A 22,302-nucleotide genomic window follows, 5' to 3' on the forward strand; every position below is an offset into this window, starting at 1 on the left:
TTATGCATCTCTGCAATATCTTGCTGTGAGTCACCTTCCACCTCATTCTTACAGATTACCTAAAAACATGATTCAATAAATTAAATGTTCCTCAGGTATTAAAATACATGGATTTTTTTGTTGTTGTTCTGCATGAAAGTTTCCAGCAATTTGTGTTTCGTCTTGGCAGCAGAACTTAGTACAAAACATGAAAGGATGCTGATTTGCCAAAGCTCTAACAAATAAAATAACACAAACACTCTAGGATGCTTAGAAGATGTGAAGAGATGCGAGTGTTGGTGTGAAGAGCGAGTACAGAGCTCTTGTGCTTGTCAGGAGACCATCAGTGTCAAGAAAGCTATTTATACTCATTTACACAAACTAGCTAAAAATAACGAATTTCCTCCTGTAATATATTTACAAACTAAATTTATTTTTGAAGTGTGTTGGTAATAGCAACTAGAAAATATCATAAGAGAAATGCTTCAGAACACAGCTGTATTTTACGCAAATATTTACTATCACACATTGCAATTAGAAAAACACATTGGTTACAGTAATAAAACTATACAAATAGCTGATTTGCATTCTAAATGGCAATCTGTTTTTAAACAAGAACATGTCTGAATAGAGTACAGGCAAGAGAACTAAATTTCTTATTCTAAGTTAAAATCCATTAAAGCCACACTGAGTGGGATTACATAGGTATAACTCGTAAGAACATCTGGCTGTGTAATTAGCGCAGGCTCCTTTCTAAGCAACAAGCAGCAGAGCACATTGAGCTACATTTAGTGTCAAACATTTAAATTTATTTCATCTTTTATCACAGATCAGAGAGGAAGATATGTTTGTCATAATGTAGTTTTTCACTAAAACACAATGGAAGACCTTGCAAGGACATTTTAAGCTTCAGGCTTTCAAAGTATCTGTATTGTATTGGACATGTATTTCAATTTTTTTATGTAAAAAAGTTTTTTCTGTTTCTTTATTGGCTGTTTTTGCTTTTTTTACCTTCCTCAGCAGCACTAGAAAATGGCTAATGTCGGGTCAGTGCAGACCTCCAAGCATCCTGACACACAAGGCAACAAAGAATCCCCTCAGAAGCTCAGGTAGTGCATCACATTCACTTGTATTGGCTCATACATTGATCTTTCCCATCTGGGACTGGAAATACATTTCTTGTGCTACCAGAAAAGTCACCTGCAAAACCTTCAACTTGCCCTGCAGCATGGTGAGTAGCTCACCTTCAGGCATGTCCCTTAATCAGTGAGGACTTTACGGCACAGGTCAACACTGTTGCTTTCTTTCTATCTGCTGATCTTCTAGGAGAGAAATAACTGATATAAACATTTTAGGCTGTTAGACCAGACTAAGTGACCTCTTGAAAGAAGTGTTGGGCATATTCAGACGAGCACCTGTACAAAGATTTCCTGCGTAGCAGAGTTAAGCTCAGTATGAGACACTCCAAGAGTGGAGAGAAACCAGTGTTAAACTAAACAGAAAGATGTCCCCCAGCCACACTTTACCCTATTGGCATTGCATATAACTGACATGCAAATCCCATATTTAGAGAAGACTGTATTTGAAGTCTCTGTATATTTGGCACATATAGATATTCCCCACTATCTCGTTAAATATTGAGTGCTAACTACATACTTTTCTGCTTACAAGCAACATTTACATTTACACGAGTCTACTTATGATTATGATGTAATACCTTGATGAAAATTATAGTGTCTTTATAATGAAAAGCTTTTCTAGTCTAAAAAGGGGTAGAAAAAGAGCAACTTTTACAACATGAGTTTTTAGTTGCTGCTCTTAAGCTTACAACAGAATTCCTAAGCAGGAGAAATGTTGTATCTACATACACACATTTCAATTTGTACTTCAGTTGAGGCAAAAGTCACATTAGCCTTTTTATATAGTTTGTATTCTTCTTATGGTGTAACGAACTTCTTAGAAAAGCTTCCTATACTTTTAGTTTGATCTTTTACCTTTTTTATCTAAAAAACCTCTGGGAAGAAGTTCAGCAAGGAACGAGAACAGTTGTTGATGCTTTCTCATTCCAGTCTGTTGCACACAGCTCACACTCATTCAGGGCTCAGAATAACCCAGTTCATTTTAAACAGGAGATAATTAAAAAAAAAAAAAAAAAAAAAAAAAAAAAAAAAAAAAAAAGCACCATAAATTACATTTCATCCAAAAGGCTCTTAAAATGCTTTATGGACTCTACACACAGATCACTCCATCAGTCACTGAAAGCAAGTACCTCTGGGATGAAATGCAACAACTGTTCCACGGGGCACGGCAGAGGAGAGGAAGTGAGGAATACCAGCACATCGAATTGCAATTGCAGGGGGAATTTAGGTAGGAAGAATGTAATTACCCGGTTTGGAGCCTGGCCAGACCACGGGGGTTAACATCTTATAAAGAGCCCTCTGAGAATTTTAACAACCCCTGGTGCTCAGGACCTTTAATTTATATTAGCCCTCAGGAGCAAGGCTAACTGCTCTGCTCAACTGGGTTTGTGCGCTGCAGGAAACGGGGAAAATCAACTTCTAGCTGTTCTCTGCTTCCACCCAACCACTAAGCAGATTAATACTACTTAGGCTGCAATTTCTCATGAAAATGCAGAAGCAGGCAACAGGAATGAAAGCTGCACAGAATCAGAGTTGTTCTTAATTGATCTTTCAAAAGCCAGAGAGGAAAAAAAACATTTCCTACTCCAAAGTCCTAACTCCTCATATACAAAGCACTCAAGATCATCTATGACGGTATAAAAAATAAACACTATAAAGATATACAGCTTAGGAATACATCAGAAACACCTATTCCCTCTCCAACATCAGCCTCTGAGAAAGAGCATGAAACTAAAGCATGTGTACACATCAGTTAGTTTCTTAAACGAAGGCAGCAGTTGTCACCAATTATTCTATTACAGCTGACACACGTACATTTTCAAATTTTAAGTGAAAGAAAATTAAAGGCAATAATGAAAGTAAGAAAGGTGAGTAGGTAAAAAAATACAAGCACGCAGTTCATTTCACTTTTTTGTCACTGTCACCTTAAAGCTACAAAGCAGACTTGCCTCCAAGCTTCTTTCCTCTAAAATAAAAGATCAAGTGAGGCTATAATGGAGCATGGCTTTTCACTCCCATTGAACCAAAAGCATTTGGAGAAAATTCCAAGAGACTGCCAAATACTCTTTGAAATTGTTTACATTATGCATCCATACCCGACAGAAGTGTCTTATTTCTTCAGCTAGGTTACACCAAATTCAGAGTCGATTAACTTTTTTATTGTAGTCTAATGTGATGTAGTGCAGACATTGTCACTTGTTTTTAAACTTTGGAATGTCCATAGGGTTGCATTTCCTTTGCCTTTAGCTTATTTATTTAGTTCACTTCAGACATGCATAATAATAAAAGTATCACGGCATTCTAAAATTATTTTCTCTTAAAGCCCTTTATTTGTTTTATCTTATAATGAGAAACTGAAAGAAGAAACAAGAGGCTTCTCCAAATCAAGCAAAGCAGAGCCTTTGGCTTGTAAATATTCCTTGGGCACAGCAGAGATGTTGTATATCACATGGACAACACTATTGCTGCAGGAGCTTTGTGATTTATGCTAATTAGAAAAGCCACCTTGACGAACAGAAAACAAAGGGCAGAACAGTTGAGTGCTGATGCAGATTTCCAACATTAGGTTTAAGTTTCACAGGAAATACCAAAGACCAGTGGTTACGGGAATCTCACAATGCTGGTACATATCTGGGAGTCCTCGCTGGAGGAACGTCAGTCAGAGGCACAAATCATGAGTGATTTGTATCACGCAGTCTTGGCCCAGGACTCATCAGCTCTGTGTGCTCTGGGGAAGAGTGGACAGCCCCTGCTTTTTTAAGAGGGTTTGCAGACCAGGACTTTTATCTACAGAAAAACCTTTGAAAGAGCACCCACCTTCAGTCATTTATGTAAGCCCATCATGCAAGAGTGCTCCATATCTCTGCAGCTGTAATGGAGAACTTCTCTTGCTACAGGCGTTAATGCTCAAACACGCCTCAGCACTGCGTTGGTGTGCTCCTCTTCTCCCCAAACGGCTCTGGTGTATTTCTCAAGGGTTAAGTGTTTAGGAGCCTAGTACACTTCACTGAGTCTCAAGATTACACAATTTTTTTTGAGTCCCTAAGAACTAGATTTTGAATAGCATTTAGGCACATGAAACTTCTCACATGTTCTCACCTCTTACTTCTGGGCACTTAGGAAAACCCCAGTGCTGGTTTATAACATGTGTCCCTCCTATGTTCAAGCATGACCAAATCCAAAAGTGCAACCTCTGAAAGTCCATAAAAGGCAGAAATTTGTAATTCAAGAACTCAGGATGTGTTACAGAATACAGATCTGCTCTGAGGTCTGAGTTCATTCCACAAACATAGAATGGGTATGTTTGAATGGGTAGGTTACTTTTATGGATGACATGTGCAACTTTGACCATTTAAAGAATTGGTCTAAGTTAAAAACTAATTCCTTTTCCATACCTACAAAGTGGAGATCATGTCAGCTTGTCGGCAAATAAGAGCAAAAAGCTATGACTTGAGACATGGATTTATCCCTTTATAACAATCACACCGTGCCAATTATCATGTACATAAATTAATCTCATGTTTTCACTTTTTACTTGACTAAAATGTCACAAGGCCATGGAGCAATTTTTGTTCTCATGATTACTAGAACACTGCCCCTCCCAGCACCCCTAAGGAGGAGACCTGTGGGCATACACATTGCTTTCAAGCAACGTGCCTCACCTTGAATGCAGTAAATGCTACACAAGCAAAGAAAGTGCTACACAGGTAATGATAAAATGCAGAACACTCTGCAGACAATTCCAGGTTGGATTTAGGAGGAGTTCCAATTAGGCTCCTGTGCAGAAAACAGCTACTAAGTGTTCTTCTGCACTTGAAATGGATCATTAAAATAAGATCAATTGAAAACCAATTGAAAAACACATCAAAAACTCACTCTGGCTCAAGAGGCTTAAAATGCAGAAATATCTATGCCATTGAAACATAAGTAAAATCTTTCCCAAGCAACAACAATTAAAAAAGGAGCACTTATGTGATTTGCAGGGTCAGCACTGCTAATTTATAGTAAGGCCATGGTGAACTGAGTACCTTTTTTGCATGAAATACATGCTCTCCTACAGATGCAGCACACTGTGTCACAGACGCCCAACAGTTAAACAACAGGGACAGCTTCATGTAGTCACTTGCTATGACCTATTGAAAAAATAACAAAACCCAGCAGTTTTTAGGCTTAATACAAGGTGCGGAAAAACAAGGACTGTATTTTGCCCCACTGGTTAAGGGGAACAAAAGTGGCCATGTATCTTAACACCTGGGAAAAGTCAGGGCATGCACAGCTGGCTGCGAGCTGGTCACACATTCCTGAGGTTACAATTACAGCTAGTGTTCTCAAACCAGCCCCACTGACAAGCAGTTGCAGATGGCCAAAATGCTTATGTATGGAAAGAGCTTTACTCAGCAAAATCTTAGAAAAATAACGTATCAATAGGAGCACTTGTATCTGTATATGCAGCACTTTCTCAGTGATGTTTTCTTCAGTTAGCCCACAGGTCATGTCATAGAAGCCCCCCCAAAACAGGAAAACTTTTGTGTTGCACATCATATAGATCATCTGGTACCAGCATATAATTTTCCCCTCAAGTAAAGTCCCCATGTAGATAAAATGGGGAAGCTCTATCAGTGTGTTCTGTTCCCACATTTGCCAAGGGCCAGCCACACGGCCAGTCCTCCTCCCAATACTGCAGTTTGACGAGGAGACAAGGGGGCATCATAAGGATCATTTCCAGACACAATTTTATTTGTGTACACAACTGCACACTTCTGACAGCTGGATGAACAGTTACCAGCATTGTAAAGAATTAAAACATGAAAAAAAAAAAAGTACTGATGTTTTCTCCCGCTTCAGCGTTGATATTTTAAAAAATACACTTACACAAAGGCTTCTCCGAGGCTGTCTTGGTTTTGAAGCTTATTGAAACAATCTGAATTCAAACATGATAAAAACTGAAAAATGACATGCTTAGATATGAGAACAGAAAATGAAGGTTTTTGTTGTTTGCAAAACCATCCTTACAAAACAATTCTTTAAGGATGGGGTGATCATACGATTGGGTGCAATTTTTTGTGATGCTGAATGCATGGACACTCAATATAAAACAAATTACAGCAGTTATTACTGTGTTAAAATACAGGAGGAAAATATATTTAAGTAAAATACCTAATATGCTTTTAATTAGTAGTTTTCAAGTTCCTGGAGTGTTTGGCAAAATCTATGCAAAAACTGATGTAATCAGTTTGCATCAAACATGGCCAGAGCCAGCAACCTGGACAGCAATAACAACTGAAATTTGAACTAGGGCATTGATGACTATTTGCACCACTAAGTAAAAACCTTTTTCATAAGAAAAGAACTGCTATCTTTTCCAGAACAGGATATGCAAAAATTGCATCAAGGTATGATTATAACATTTTAATTGCAAAATTTTTTCAATTAAAAATGCAGTAGAAGAACAAATACACAAGAGTACTGCTTGTGCCTGCTGTTCCCTGAGCAAGAGCCCTGTTACTGTGATTAGTACAGGGCACAACATGAACATCCTTCTGCACATGATCAGCAAGACTAAAAGGTCACTATGGTTTTAATTTACTATTTGCTATAAAACTCGTATCTTAAACTGACTTTGCATATGTTTCTCAGTTATCATGCATACCTTGAAGTCAACAAATCAGAGGTTAGATTACAAATCACTCAGTGTAACCTTGCATTAATTTTCTGTCCCAAACCAGCTGAGAGTAGAGACCTCCCCAAAGCTTCTGGCTGGCCATTTTATTGGGCCTTACTCTGTACTCCCTGAGACAGGGATATCTCCCTCTCTGAAGGTTAGGGAATTTTGCCAGAGTAAAGAGTACAGGACCTGACCTCTAGAACAGCAGCAGCCACATAGTTCTCTGAAAACTGTTAACATTTGCAAACAAAAAAACCCTCATTATTAAAAAGATTTAAAATAAAGCAATAAGTGTGATACTCAATTTTGTAGGTTCCCATTTGTGAAAATCCCTAAGTCTCCTAAAAGAGAACTAGCTGTGAGGTAAATTTGAAGCTGAATATTCCCTTGTGCATATTGAGCTTTTCAAAGATTATTTTATTCAGCTTGTAACTACCAGCACAAATGCTGATTCTAAATATATCTGCTGAACTCTAAATGACTTCTGTTTATAGAAATAGGACATAACAAGCTATTAAATCTTCCTTACAACAAACTGCTATGCCAAAATACTTGCTCTAGATTTTTGAGCTACAGTTAAAAGACTTAAACTGGTAAGCAGAAGAAAACCGGCAAGAGAGTTATTGCACTATTGCACTGTCATTTAAACCTTTCTTTAGATTGACTTGATTTTAATTAGGTCTGCATCCACACAGGCTTAAAATAATAAAACAAAAATAAATCTCGTGGTGCTCAAAACCTTCATTACTCAATATGACTAAGGAATTTAACACAACGCTTTGTTGCTATAGAGCACCTAAATAAACTCCAAAGAAGCAGAACACAACAAGAATGAAAAGATGCAAAACTTGTGAAGACTTGGATTATTACAGAGTAAGAAATTATACAGAGGACTCCACAAGCAGTTTGCCATTGGGCAAGAATGAATTGCACACACCCATTAAACATCAGGTTCACGCTGATCATAGTAAAAATACAAGCGTAAATCTGAATTGAAGCGTTTGGAGTTCTCACCGTTGTAAACTCTGCATCCCTCTCATGGCTGACTGAGCTGTTTCTTCACTTTCCATAACCTACAAGTGGCTGGTACACTATTAAGCATTTTCAGATTTTACAGTGAAGCTCACTAAGAGTATAAAACATTATTATTGTAAAATAATTGTAAAAGGTCAGTATCCATTTTATTGCTGTTATAGTTGACGCATAATCACAAGCTGTTCATTTGCAAACAGAAATCAAAATCAAAATTTCAAAGCCACACTTTCTAAAGGAGCTGGCAGCATTTTCAGCTGCTCAAAGGTCATTGTAAATAAAGCATAGAAGATATAGCTCTCCTAAATGGCAATGGGATCTGGGACAACCACTTTTGGAAAAGGGCATTTTGAAGCTCAATGTGAAGCTTCAGGGAAAGGTTCTGTAACTCTCCTGTGGGAGAAGTAACTGAGTGAAATCCTTTGATAAGGTAACAGTTTGCTACAGTTCCACTTGTCTTAGTAACTATTAAATGGTTCCTGTTCTAAATTATACACACCTAAGGTGTCAGGGTGCATCAGGAATGTTAACTGACTAAATAATATTTCTACTCTGCCTGCTTAAGGGAAGAATAAGACCTTCAACAAAACATTCCTTTGAAATAATCTATTTACTACTAGTCTGTTTTGGCAAAGTCTGACAAGAATGACGCCTTGATTTGCTCCTCACAAGCTGGAATTATTTGCTTTTCAAATACTATTTCATATGAAAAATTCAAAAATAAATTTCCTTTCCATTCTATTGAAGTGAGATGACAGGAGTCTTAAATCTACTCAATGGACATGACAGGGTTTCTCCCTACTCTCCCTGTGCCTTTTTTTTTTTTTTAAATTGAGAAAATAAACTCTCTTACCTTTCATCAGGAACATCTCTAATTTATATAATATAAGCAGTATCAAGATAATAAGAACAAAGGAAGACATTCCCTTTAAATTATTTTGTATAATTTTAGATAGTTTTACCTTAGCATCTTGAAATACTCCAAATATAAACTGCCTGACATTAGAATTAAGACAGAATCTTAGTTCTACCAATGCAATTTTATTACTGCAATGACCTGATGAGCAAACACTCACACATAAATGCTTTATAAAGCATTCCTCTGTCAAAATGCTTGCCCCTTGTGAATATAGTAATTTATCAGGCATTTAAAGTGCTGAAGCAAAAAATATCAGTATCTAAAATATGTAAAAAATGCAATGATTCAATTAATGCTGAGTTACTCCATGCATGAATGAACAATTTGACCTGGGCTCGAATACAGTATTTTTAATAATGCAGCTGCCATATTCGTTGGGCTCTGCATTTCCTGAAAACTAATCTACCAAACAAGTTGTAGAGCATGAATCTTCTGCGCTTCCGTTCTTCGAGGGTGAGTTAGTAATGCTCCACCATCGCACGTCAGGTCACTGAAACGCTACGTGCCTCAGAACATTTACACATGCTGCAAGTCTAACTTGAAGACACACATTTTCTACGTGAAGAACTCTTACTGTCACCCCAGAGCATCTGAGTGGCCACTACAGGTTTCTAGGAAACTTCAGGCCAGTTTAGGCACTAATTTGTAAACATTTTGAAACCACTTGCTTTGGTTTTGTTTTCTAAGTACATGATATTGCATCTGCAGTTCTGACATACTACCTTGTCAGATTCGTAGCTTCTCTTTCTTTTAAAACTGAGGCAGCACAGCACATCTGAAAATAAATGAACTAAAACTATTTTCATACAAACAAAAAAGAAAAAGACCCTCTCCTCTACCACCTGATTGGTAATACTCCAACTGTAATGCTTAACCTGAGTATACTCTGGGAGAGTTTCACCTGTGATCAACTTCACATAGAGTTCATATAAAATGTGTGCTAGCCTGAGCCCTTAAGAGGAACTCCCCCCCCTTATAAACATAGCTTGTTTCATTTCAGGTGAAATTTCAAATACAGAAATAACCTTTGAGCAAAACCAAAATCAAGGTTACTTTGACTGAGTAGTTCAGTCCAATGAAATCATCAATAAAATTACTGATGTGGAAAAAATGCTTAGGCTGGATTAATGAAAGACTTCAATAACTTTGGATAAACATTTACAACTTCAGATAAAAAGTGATTAAAATAATAAGTAAACATTCTTTAACTGCAGATGACAGCAGCATTACAGTTAATATTTAATCATGGCATTGTGAGAATATTGAGTAGTGGAAGGCAGGATTAACATATTGCTTTAAAACATTCCATTACTTTCTGCATCTGTTTACTGATAATAAAAGAAACAGCTGTTCTAAATGTAACATTAACAGGTGTAAACCATTCATTTGAGATTTTAAAACAATAATTCTTCTCTGTTTCCTCCTTAGCTATTCTGAAATGACATTACAAACACCCCTCCTATTAGCTTACACAATTAACTTGTAATTATTTAACCTCTCTGCATGTCCCCAAAATGTATACATGTGGAGTTAGCTTCCTTCTCCTTTTGGGCAAAAGGCTCTGTTCTCCTGCACTGCACATCCTGAACTAATGTACCAGATGTGTCCCATAAAATGGTTGGTCACACTATTCAGCAGCTTTCCTTTAGCAACTGTTCTATATCAAATTTACTGTAAAAAAGCATCGTAATTATGAAGTAACACTGTATCAAATTCACAGACTGAATATCTCACTATGTTCGGTTAAACTATGAATGATAATTGAGCTTGAAATTGTATATTTACTTTAAATAAGTCCTCCAAATCATCTGCAACAATGTGTGCTTAATTCGAAGCCATTAACAAAAGATTTAACATTTCCACATTTATACTCTCCATAATTTCAGATACGATACTCCACACTTATAGAGAGAGGGGGCGGAAAAATAAAAGCAAGTTCTGGTAGCCTTCCATTTGCAAAATTAAATGGATGTACCTGAAGTTTCTTATAATTGCTAATCCATCCTGTTAAATGCTGGGTACAAATGAAAGAAAATTCTCAAGACCCCTTCAATATTCTATTGCAGTCAAAAAATAAATTCAGAATTTTAAGTTTATTTAACAAAAGAAACTAAACTCCAATACAAAACCAAAACCTGACCTGCTTTACAGAAGATAAAACAAAATCTGAAGACCAAATATTACAACCCCTTCAAAAACCTAAGAAATTGTTTGCTGAAGTTAGCTTTTATTAAAGTAATACCAGTAAGTTTGCAGGGGAAAAAAAAAAGAGCAATTGAATCCTTGAGACTAGGGAATGTTTGCTTGTATAAGTAAAGTGCTGGGGAATTGATTGTATTGATAGATATTTTAAAAATCCCACGTCAGAATGTGAAAAAAGAGAAGAATCCATCCTAACAAATCCCAAATTCCATCATCTAGATTTTACTGTTGCCAGTGACTGCTAGGTGGTCCTGAAATAACTTCAATGTTCCTCTGGGTTTTGCTAGAGTTCTCTGAACTATACTATTCAGGATAAAGGGGGAAAAAACCGAACAAGAAATAGTCCAAACTCCTTCACACACACACTGGGTTAACTGAAACAGAAACTTACATTAGTAAGATTCCTACTACATTCAGAGAAGTCACATGTAAAAGGTGCTACCTCCATTTCACGTTTATACCCATATTTGCACGCAAGGAAAAATAATTTATTTTAATGAGATTTTCCTGTATTTATAAAGATAAATTGATATTCAGAGGGTTTCCCATTTAAGGAATGTGCAACTTCTCAGAATTTGGGAGAAGGGGACACCTGAGCTGCAAACACACTACCAGCACCAAACCTGCCCCAACCAATCATACAAACGATCAATCCTCTGGAAAATTCAAAGCCACGTGCATCCAAAAGGCTTTGGAAGTTTTACTACGGGATCATGCTTTAGTCTGGAAAGCTCCTGACTCTGCCCTAGGGGACACTACCTGCACCAGGCGTATTTTGGGAAAGCAAGCACGCACACCACGAGGAGCAAGGCAAGCAATAACGCTTTGACCTGCTGGGGACGCGAAGCAAGGAGGGAACGACGCTCATCCGCTGAGCCCCAGACCTCAATTTAAGGCCAAATTGTACAAAACCGAAATGCCAGCAGAGGGCAGTGCAAATCCGAGGAGTCCCTGGAATGCCCCAGCCCGGCCACTCGTGGGGAAGCAGCTGCGTGGGGGCAGCGTGGGGCACAAGGAGGTGGCTGCCGCTCGCTGGCCGCTGGGACACGCACCCACCGCGCCCTGCTCCGCAGCTCCTCCTCTGTGGGAAGAGGCCAAGCACAACAACACCCAACTCCACCCAACATGGCACCGTTCAGGTCTTCTTCTTCCTTTTGAACAGACTGCCCACGGAGCTGGGCCAGACTGACTGCAGCAAAGGCGGCCTTTGTGTACTTCCCCGAGAGCCCCGCGGGGTTCACCGCGCACCCCGTGCTGATGCAATGGCAGAAGCTGATGTGCCTTCCTTCTCCAGAACTCCTACCTCAGGCACACCATGTAACTCCTTCAAAGTTGTAAACCTAGAACTGGGGTACTTCTGTTGTTTAAACAAAGCACATTAAATGGATGCATCACTGGAGGCATCGGTGAGAACACCTCTAGAAACAGAAAGTTAAATTTCTATTTGTTCACACTGGATAAAGCAAGGAGAGACCTCCACCCTGTCCTATCTAAAGCCATCCCCCACCAGCAGAACATCAGCGTAACTCCCAATTTCAGCTTGCAGTCCCAACCATGAGTACTGTGGTGGGGAGACACTCAGGACTGCAGCCCCAAAGCCATGCTCCAGCACTCGCTGCTGGCACCCAGGCATACAACATCCCCCAGAGACAGAAAACTGTATGTACATGTACCTAAGGAAGAAATCCAGAGCAGCTCTCTGAGGTGTAAGTCCAGCAAACACAGCCAGGAAAGGAGGGCAGACCCCACTCTCAATTGCCTAACCTGGTGCACCTGCACCCGCTGAAAATCCTGATGCTAATTTGCTTCCATAGCAACTAAACCCACCCTGGCACCTGTGAGTACCAATTGCCCATCATGGTTTGTCCCCAGTCTAGGGCCTGAACGCCGATTAAAACTTGTTCTCTTGATGCAGACTCAAGTGTTACCCAAAATACTAGCACTGGCTTCAGTCTAATTAGGATACAGCGATCTTGCCTTTCAGAAAAGAACTAGCAATTATTAATCTCATTAAATAGCATATGATATACTCCAAACTGACTAGAAGTGGTGCACACATTAATTTAATTTCCAACAACCTTAGACAGGAGATAAGCTTCCATTCTGCAGCTTGCTTCTGGCTTTTCTCACTGAAATGGCACCTCTCTAAACTCTCAGAATTTGTATTCCAACAAGAATAAAAATAAACAAACTATAACCTTCTGTATCCCATGCAAGGCTGGGATACTGTTTCCCCATCAGAGCCAAGGGTCATGTCTCCTTCCTCTGTCTCCATCCACCTTCTCACTTCGATTCTAAAAATTCACATCTTCTGCACTGAGTGACATTTAGAGCCAAGTGTCCAGTTTGCAAGTGACATTCTCATTTTGTGCCTTGCTACCATTAAGCTTGGAAAGATATCCCACTTGTGCCCTCTGATCATCCTTGCTCTTTATGAAAAGGACAAACTTACTTTAATGGCATAAAGAAATAATCATAAAATTGCAGAATAGTTTGAGTTGGAGTTTTTAAAGGTCACCTAGTGCAACTCCCCTGCAGTGAGCAGGGATATCTTCACTAGATCGAGTTGCCTAGAGTCCTATCCAACTTGACCTTGAGTATTTCCACAGATGGGGCAACTACTGCCTGTCTGGGTAACCTGCTCTAGTGTTTCACCACCCTCATGGTAAAAAACTTATTTCTCATACCCAATCCAGATCAATCCTCCTTCAGTTTAAATCAATTACCTCTTGTTCTGTTGCAACAGGCTCTGTGAAAAAGATAATCATTGCCTTTCAGGTTAGAATCTACATGTTGTGATGTATGGCTGTGATGTGATTTCTTAAATTAGTTCACCAGTTCAGCATCAGTGATTTACATATTCAAACACTACATCTGCTTGTGTGGTCCCACGCTCCTGTCCACAAACTAGCTTGCACTTGGGCCTTTCAGCAACCTTCAACCATTTACCCAGCAGCCACAGAAACAAAGCTACCACCACATTTTCACAGTGACAGGGTTTGCAAACAGCAGCTGGAAATGGACAGAAATTTTCAGGTGAGCTTGAAAATTTCAAACATACTCTTCCAGAGACAAGGCATCTGCTGTGCACAGAAGGCCTAGGGGGGTAGGTTCACAGAAGTAGGCCACCACTTGAAATAGAGGAGTAAACATAGTGCTCTGGTAGAAAGAGAATGAACCAGTTTACCCCAATCAGTAGCTCTCTATATAGCAGATTATGCCCTAGTTATGCCACATTCTCTCTGAGGGAGGACAGTTCATGTTTCCATGTTTCCCACCCCCAGTTTGAGTATAGAGCTGCACCAATAAATAACCTGTGCTCCTGTGACTCACTTCCCTTCTGCTTTCAAGTAACTGGGCAGTTTTTGTTCATCTGTAGTTTTTAAACTTTTGTACTGTACTTTTAAGAACAACACTTCTGTAAGTGTAGAATTTTTGGAGATTGGACACTGGGACTGTCAATACTAATTTACAAGAGCTAAGAATTTCCAAACAGAAATACAACAACTCTAACTATAATAACTGCATATGGCAATGCTGTATTTAAATACTTACAGCTATCTGCATTCCTTTGAAAATTAACAGCTTTATTATACTTTAGTATAATATTATACTTTAGTATAATAAACTTTGCCATGCTCTCTTGAAAGCAACTTCTAACCACTTCACATCTAAAAAATTCTGACATACTGGTATTTCTTAAACCTGCAGCAGTAAGAGAAGGAGGAAACCAGTTGAGAACATTTCTTTAATAAATTCTTTTTAAAAAAATAGTGGTGAGTTGTTTCTCTACAGTATTTATTTCCAGTTTTCAAGTAGCATTTTTATTTAAATAAAGTCTTTAGGAGGTGAACATGTAACAATGAAAAGTCATTATAGAAAAGCTTTGCACAAAACCTACTGAAATTACAGAGTAGTGATCAAAATTAAGCAAGAGAAGTATGACCCAAACAAAATGTTCCATTTACTGAATAATTTCCATGGAGTTGTGCTTGTCAGCTTCTGGAATATCTGTTAAGTGATGAAAAAAAGGACGACCATGAACGCAGCCTTTATTTTCCTTTCCAAGCTGTTGCTTCATCCTGTAAATTGTGTTTTGCACATCTTCTTTTGACAAATGTAAGGGCAGCTGCCGAGCTAAACGTACTGCTTCTCCCTGTGGAAGGGAAAAACAAAACCAAAACCACAATAAAGTACATTAGCCATTTAGCTCATTAGCTACCAGAAAGCAGAAATTAAGCACTCACTGTTTAAAGGTCATCCTTTTCTGCTGCTAAATATTCCAAATCTCAGAAATCTAAATATAACTTACACATATCTTACTGGTCAGTTAATGACATTTCTACAATGGAGGGAAGCACACACAGCCCCCTGGTTCTGTTTGCACTCTTTTAGCCTACTTTTGCAAGATCCTTTGTGTTTCTTATTTCCTGTTACCACCAGCATTGGCTGTACGTGTTTACCAATTCACAAGACACTTTCACTCCACAAACTTCAGAAGTACTATAAATTAATTCAAGCAGTCAGTAAGTAAAATTTGAAAAATACTATAGCAAAACTTCATAGATTAATTTGTATTTACTATGGTCTATTGCATCCACTTAACACTAGAAAGCAGAATCGACTAATAAAGCACCCCCCTCAAAGAACTAAGGAACTTCAAAAAAAAGTTTTGTTTCCTCCTCCAAGATGGGCCTTCCTACCACTGCCTTCACTTCTGTACTTCAGTCATGTTGCCTAGACAGAAATGTATATGGCACATGACCTCCCTTCACACTGCACAAACCTGAGCATCATTCATAATGATTTAATCTAAATCATCTCATTTTCTTTGTGTGAGATTTTCTCCCACTCCTCCAAGCGGGAAAAAGATCACTGTGGACTGTTTTATACCCTGCAAGGCTGCTGCTTCAACCATTACCCTGCTCTTTCTTCTGCATCTATTCACTGACTGCAAAAGCTGCAGACATGCTGCCTGCTCAAACATGAAATGAATGATTAAAGTTGTGATTCTGAACATGAACGTGAAAGGCATTTCCAGTGTTTACCTCCCAGAATGGTCAAAAAATTCAGTGCTTATTTCTGCAAAACAGCTTTTATAGCTGTCTGGGGTGTTCTACAAACCATTCCTGCCTGAACACCAACTTATCCCTTCTTTAAGCTTCTTTCCTTAGTGCATGAGAGTGGGTCAGCAGTACTAACAGAATCACTTGCTGCAAAGGCAGCTTACCATCCCAAAAGACAGGCAAAGATTTGTGTAATAATGATTAAAAGGTAAAAACACATACCTGTGTAAATATCTGCCTAAGTCCCAGTCTGAAGTAACCCCATTCAGGAAGGCATGTTATAAAGGCTTAAATAAGAAGAGACTTTACATATATTTTGGTAACCTTTTTGAAGAGAATTGGTATTAGAAAATCTGAAACTTCATGCCATTATTGTCTCTGGATGGACAATTTCTTTATTGGCACAGAAAATATTAACATGAGTCACTGTCATTCTGTGGCACTTTTGTATCCTATCATGGAGAAATGCCTTTCTAGTCTGAAAAGTGCCTTACACAGGAAACACTTGGCGAAAATCAGCTTTTTGGCATGTGTTATATCATACCAGGTAACTACTTTTGGGTATATCTGATTGAAGTATTTTGGTAAGGAATACACTCAGAGAGGATATGATACTCTCTTTTTCAAGAGTACCTTCTGTTTAGAACACAATGAAATTAATTAAAACACAAAGCTGAAGAAAGATTTTTAAGCTGTTTCAGGAATTATTGCAAGTTTAGCTGGCTAGTACTAAAAGAGAGCTTCTGTCTCACCTCCAAGTAATTTATCACTTTGAGAGGCCTACATTCATACACTTCCTTTGCATTTCTGTTAACTACTGCATTCAGAATTTCTTTCAAATCAGAAATTCCATAATATGGCAGACAATTTGCCATCCCTTCTATTTCCAGATGACTTTCTGTAGCCGAAACACCTGAAAATACAAAAACAAAACAGTAATTCATGCACTGCTTCAATTTTTATTCTATAACAATTCACAGAAAATCGAAATGATGCACAGTCATTTAGTACTTTAGTCCAATACAATTAGGAAACTTTTTTGTTCCTCCCTTGGAATGAAAAGCATTTATTTGCACAATGTTTCATTATGATGATGTGTGTTTATTCACATCACAAATGTCTCAGCTTACATTAATCCAAATCCTAGCTGGCACTGTTTAATACTTAAAACATTTGCAGCATTCCCAGTCTTGAGCACAGCTTTAATTAAAGTTTCTATGACTTGAATTAAACATACATAAAATTAAAATTCAAACTAGCAATAAAACACAAGTTAGTTTGAAAAAAATTAAAACAGTGTTGGCACTATTTCCTATGTAACTGGTTTAAACATCTGTAGAGTTCAAATGTTATCATCATAAATTTGGATTCTACTGAAAGGAAAAGCAGTTTTTTCTCCTACCATCTGAGGAAAAACTCAAACCCATAAAACTAGAGGCTCTGTGACTGACTTCCTATTATCATTCATATGGTATCACTGCTGGAGCAGGTAAGACTGAGTAGGAAAGATGAATAAAAAATTCAACAGCCTTTCTAACAGAGAAAGCATTCATATTCAAGCACTGATGTCTATATGATTTCCCTTCTTATTCACATTGCATGTGAATGTAAAAACAATGATTGAAGTTGTTCCTGCACCACAACCTTTTTTCCAGTCCCAGTCAGAAGTAAATTGGCTGGTGGTCAGAAGTTCTCTGGTGGTCACATATTCTCATTCAGTCCTTCAGACTATCCTCTCATTCATGCTGGGTGCACAGAAACCTCAGCCCAACATGCACAGCTACCTTTCCTTTTCCTTCACTACAAGTCTAAAAGGTACAAACTCTGACACAGATAGCACAGAAAAACTGAATTACTAATGAAAATAAATCCACTCTCGTGTAATGCCTCCAGGTAGGATAAATTACTTTCAGCTCAAGTCACAAATGGTTTTTGTAAAGCCAGAAGAGCTGGACACAAATAGATTGCTCCAAGGTAGATTACACTAACAAACTGTCACAAGGGATAATTCCTGTTCCTAATCCAAACAATAACATGAAGTATTTCAGAAGTGAGAGAAAATATGTATGGAACATAAGTCAGCAAAACAACAGCTTTCATTAGCTGTTAGAATGAAGATGAATTATCCATGTCCAGGCACTCTTTATTTGACAGTCATTAAATAAGAGCACAAATGAACAGGATAACTGGGTAGGTTGAAACTTTTCCCAAATATGGGTGTGTCACCGGGTAAATAATGTTCTTGGGCCTTTTTAAGCTCCATGGCATGAGATACTTTGACCAGTGGAAATTTTATACAGGGAACGGCCCCTCAATCCCTCCTCCCCCAAAAATCACATTACCTCTTTCCAGCTATGCATTAAACACTGCTTTACTGAAACTTTATTTAATTTTCCACCCAGCCTTGTCTTTGTTCTCCTTTTCAAGCTGCCTTTCCCTAATCGCCAGCAAGCAGAGACATATTTTTATATAATACTGTAAACCCATGTTCCAATTCAGCTTAAAGCAAAATGTTAAATTATATGAAAGTCTGCCAGATATAAAGGTGAGGAAAGATGATGTACTTTGTTAATATTTCCCCATAGGCAAGCCTGTCAGTAAGGGACAGGAGGAAAAGATAAAGTCTCTCTTTAAAATCTCCTTCAGCTCTTTTCTCTTAATTTTTGTTCTATTTTTAATTTAATTACAGATTAGATTTGAGGAACTATTCCAGACCATTTGATTATGCTGATTTCTCTCTAAAATTAGAACTTAGTCCGTTTCAATAATTACCCCTCTATTTGCTACCAAAGACAGCACACAATTTTTTAAAAGTTTCAAATATTTAGATACTCAGTTTAAAAACTTCTATTTCCTGTGCTTCCTTTTAAAATTTTGAAACAGTGAGGTTCTGGATTCGCAAAACATTTCCTCATACACTCTCCAGCTTCACCAACAGCCATTGTTCCATCTGCAAATTTTGACAGCCAGATTCGACTTCACCATTTTGCTCCTTCTTCTGAAAGTCAAAGTGAGCTTGAGAGAGTTTAATGTAAGAACAAACAGTACAAACCCTGGCTAAGGGAGGTTTATTTCATTGGTATTTCTCTTTGTACGCCATTCTCTTTTTCTGCTAACATTCTTTAAACTGCAAAGTAGCCCAGTTGCGTGCTGATTAACAAGTATTTATCTGCAAGTCTCTGCAGAAACTCTGATATTGGCAACACTTGATGATATAAGCAGATGTCCAAGCCTCAGTGTACTTGTAAATTTTTGACAAAATATATATTAAGATCTTTGAGTATTCAAACAGCAGTCCTCAAACAGTTGCCATGGTAGTTTCTCTGAAATCCTTCGCAACTTCCAAGGAAAATTATTTCCATGAACAGATAAACTAGCTTTCAAACGAGTCAAAATGTGGATTTCTCATTGTTACAAATTTCCCCTTTCTCCTTCCAAACAAAGCATTTACAATCATCTTTGGCTAATTCCTCCTTGATGGCCAGGAAAAACTGTTCCCTTCCAGCTGCCACCCAGATTAGGTGACACTACAACAGTGTCCATCTCCCAGTCTGTGGTCAAAATCAAACTGACATTAAACTGCAGCATGGTTTTCCACTGGCGGGTTACAAGAGCTGAGGCAGTTTGCATCACCAAGAACAATGGGTTATTTACCTACTACTGCTCTTTGAAGCCTTATAAGCACATTCTTTGTACACACTCATGCTGACTACATGAGGCAGACAGTTCTACCCTACAAGCCTGCCTTGGAGCGTGCCCCAAGACCCAGCACTGATACAATACCAGCTAAGGAGTGTTCCTTGGTCTCAGCTCCTCTCCAGCCAAGAATTCCCATCTCTCTCTAGGCCTTTCCCAAAGGCAAACAGACAGATGTGCAGTGAAGGCACATATAATAAACACATCTTAAGAAGAACTGGACAGAAAGTAATCCATCTTACTTCTTGAAATGTTCCCTGCACATAGGGGTCACTGTGAGCAAACAAATGCCTGGCAGGTCCCAGAACACCGAGTATTAAGTAATTTGCTTTATTAAGTAAAAGCAAACAGACTGCTCTCCCAAAGGTAGCATCACTTGAAGCCTCAGTAAGGCCAGAACATGAGGGGGTGGGAGGGCAGTGGAAGACAGACTGGAGCTCAGCGTCACAGCTTTGCAAATTACAACAACTGGCACATTCCACAAAGAAACCATTGATTTTGCCTAACTGACACGCTGACAGCAAGAAGTGTTTTCTTGGCTATTTCACAACATGTTTTTCACTGTGAGCTATCCAGAGAAAAATCTAGTTGAAAACTCCTTAGACTGATGAGCAATCAATACGAAGAGAAACAGGGAGACAATACAAAGATCTTAGCCTACCAAAAACATGAAGCAGATGGGGCACTTCCAAAATCTAGGATACCTAGAAACTTTGGCTGCAGTCATACAGAGTCTCTGAAAAGAGCACAGGTAGATTATCTTTCTGTCTTCTAGCAAGATCATATTCAAAAGGCAGACTTAGCCTCAAATGAAACAATAGGCAAGTAAGGCCTCCAACTCCCACACTCTTGCAAAAATTAACATCCAAAGGGGCATTTGGGAAAATGCAGATGTTTAAGCAGTTTTCCCACCAAAATGGCAGAACAAGAAAAAAACTCCATGTGGAACTGAGTTCTTGTCAGGAAAATATCAGCTAATTAGACCTTTGAAAAACCTACTAGGAGTAGTGTATCTAGTGCCACATGGCGCAGTGGGGTTAAGAGCAAGGCTTGTGAGAAAAACTCCTGGTAAATTATGAGAGTAAGTAAAGCTCAGAACCACCCCATTAGCTAAAATGTATTGGCCATTAAAGAACAGAGTTTTATTTCTATGAATTCCAAGCACTGCAATGGATTAAGATTCAATTTCTGAGTATTAATCCCAAGATTAATGCAAGATTAATGAATGACTCAGTTTTAATCCTATGAATGACACTGTCCCTAACCTGTCATCCAATTAAGGAAAAATTAATATTTCATAGGAGAGTTGTTTTTCAAGCAAGAAACCATAATGAAAATATTCATAAAAAGCCCCTCTGTGCCACGAGTTGCCAGAAGGAAAAAATTCTGAACTGCAAAGAAGCATTTTTAGAAAAGATCAGTTGAGATGCAAGCCTAATGCAAGGCAGGAATCACTGGTCACCTTCCAAATTAAGGCAGTTGCTCGGGGGTTTTTTTAATACATAAGCAGTCAGTAGAACACCCCAACACCACAAGAAAATAAGGAATAAATCCATGGTCCTATATTTAAATTTAAATTATCTAGGAAACTGTCCTAGTGAGGTGCACAATACCAAAGGCAAGAGGTCCAGTGTTCCAAATTAGTATCTGAGTATTATGAGTAGATTTAATATATGGTAATGGGCAGCAATACTCTGGGTTCTTCTCCTTTTGTGGAAGAATATCTGTAGAGAGTTAAACAAATAATCACTGCAACCTACTAGACTCACAGTCCTCTGCAGAGACCATCATGGGTCAAGGAAAGCCTCTTCTATGACTATAACTGCTGAATGTCCAATTGGAGCAGCTAAATTTCCTTTGCTCTTGTATCTTAGAGCTAGTGATGGCATCACAGACTTATTTGCATGGATCAACAGAAAGGCTTGTTATTTTGCAATAAGAAATTACCAGAAATACCAGTTGCACGTTGAAATTCACATCTTAAGAGATCAATCAATCAACCAATTTGCTTGTGATGTATGAGGATGTCTCTGTCAGAAAAAGTAAACTTTTTACTACAGAAAATAAAACTTTTCATTCAGGATGAAAAAGGAAGCCATGCATATTAATAAGTGCTAATAAGTATCTATTAATGGGAAATCAATCAGCAGTCAGAAAGGAATATCTATTATGACCATATCAGGGCTGAAGTCCCAGAGGAAAGCACAGACTTCTGGATGTGAGAGGAAGAGTTGATAGCTCAGTTGGGAAACAGCAAATACTAGGACTGATCCAATTAATCCAAAAAGTTAGGAAAACATTAGTTACAAAGGTCGTGTGCACAGAGAATGGGGTTCTGGTGTGCTCCTATGGATGCTGCTAAGGAGAAACTCTCCAGTTACCAAGGGTTAACAAGCACATTTCCATCCTAGGCCCTCTCCACAGCAAGCTGTGACTTTATCATCCACCATGAGAAATAGGAACCTCTGGCTCAAAAAATTAACAATATATCCTGAAGAAACAAAACTTTTCTGAAGGAAGATTCTAGTTCAGAAACATCAGAATGCTTCTCTTTCAGGATGCGTTTGAATTTCAAAAACCCCACAGAAACAGACACTGAATAAA

The 22,302-nt window shown here is 38.4% G+C and overlaps 1 protein-coding gene and 1 long non-coding RNA gene across 8 annotated transcripts in view; both read right to left on the reverse strand.

The window, feature by feature from the left end:
- Positions 1 to 612: 612 nt before the first annotated feature.
- Positions 613 to 12,697, reverse strand: LOC120755200 (uncharacterized). The gene is made up of 4 exons (XR_005701680.2): positions 12,604 to 12,697; positions 5,147 to 5,251; positions 3,936 to 4,167; positions 613 to 3,846 (listed from the first exon to the last, which is right to left on the reverse strand). It is a non-coding gene; the product is annotated as an uncharacterized LOC120755200 (long non-coding RNA).
- A 1,973-nt stretch (positions 12,698 to 14,670) lies between these two features.
- PMS1 (PMS1 homolog 1, mismatch repair system component) overlaps positions 14,671 to 22,302 on the reverse strand; it is a 43,749-nt gene continuing 36,117 nt past the window's right edge. For all 7 annotated transcript variants that reach the window (XM_040070339.2, XM_040070335.2, XM_040070334.1 and 4 more), the window contains exons 12-13: positions 16,755 to 16,915; positions 14,671 to 15,092 (exon numbers count right to left, since the gene is read on the reverse strand). In XM_040070339.2, the coding sequence (XP_039926273.1) occupies positions 14,901 to 15,092; positions 16,755 to 16,915 (353 nt within the window). In that variant the 3' untranslated portion in view covers positions 14,671 to 14,900. The remainder of the gene's footprint in view (positions 15,093 to 16,754; positions 16,916 to 22,302) is intronic.

The sequence above is a fragment of the Hirundo rustica genome, chromosome 7, assembly GCF_015227805.2.
Source record: "Hirundo rustica isolate bHirRus1 chromosome 7, bHirRus1.pri.v3, whole genome shotgun sequence".
Lineage (NCBI taxonomy): Eukaryota > Metazoa > Chordata > Aves > Passeriformes > Hirundinidae > Hirundo > Hirundo rustica.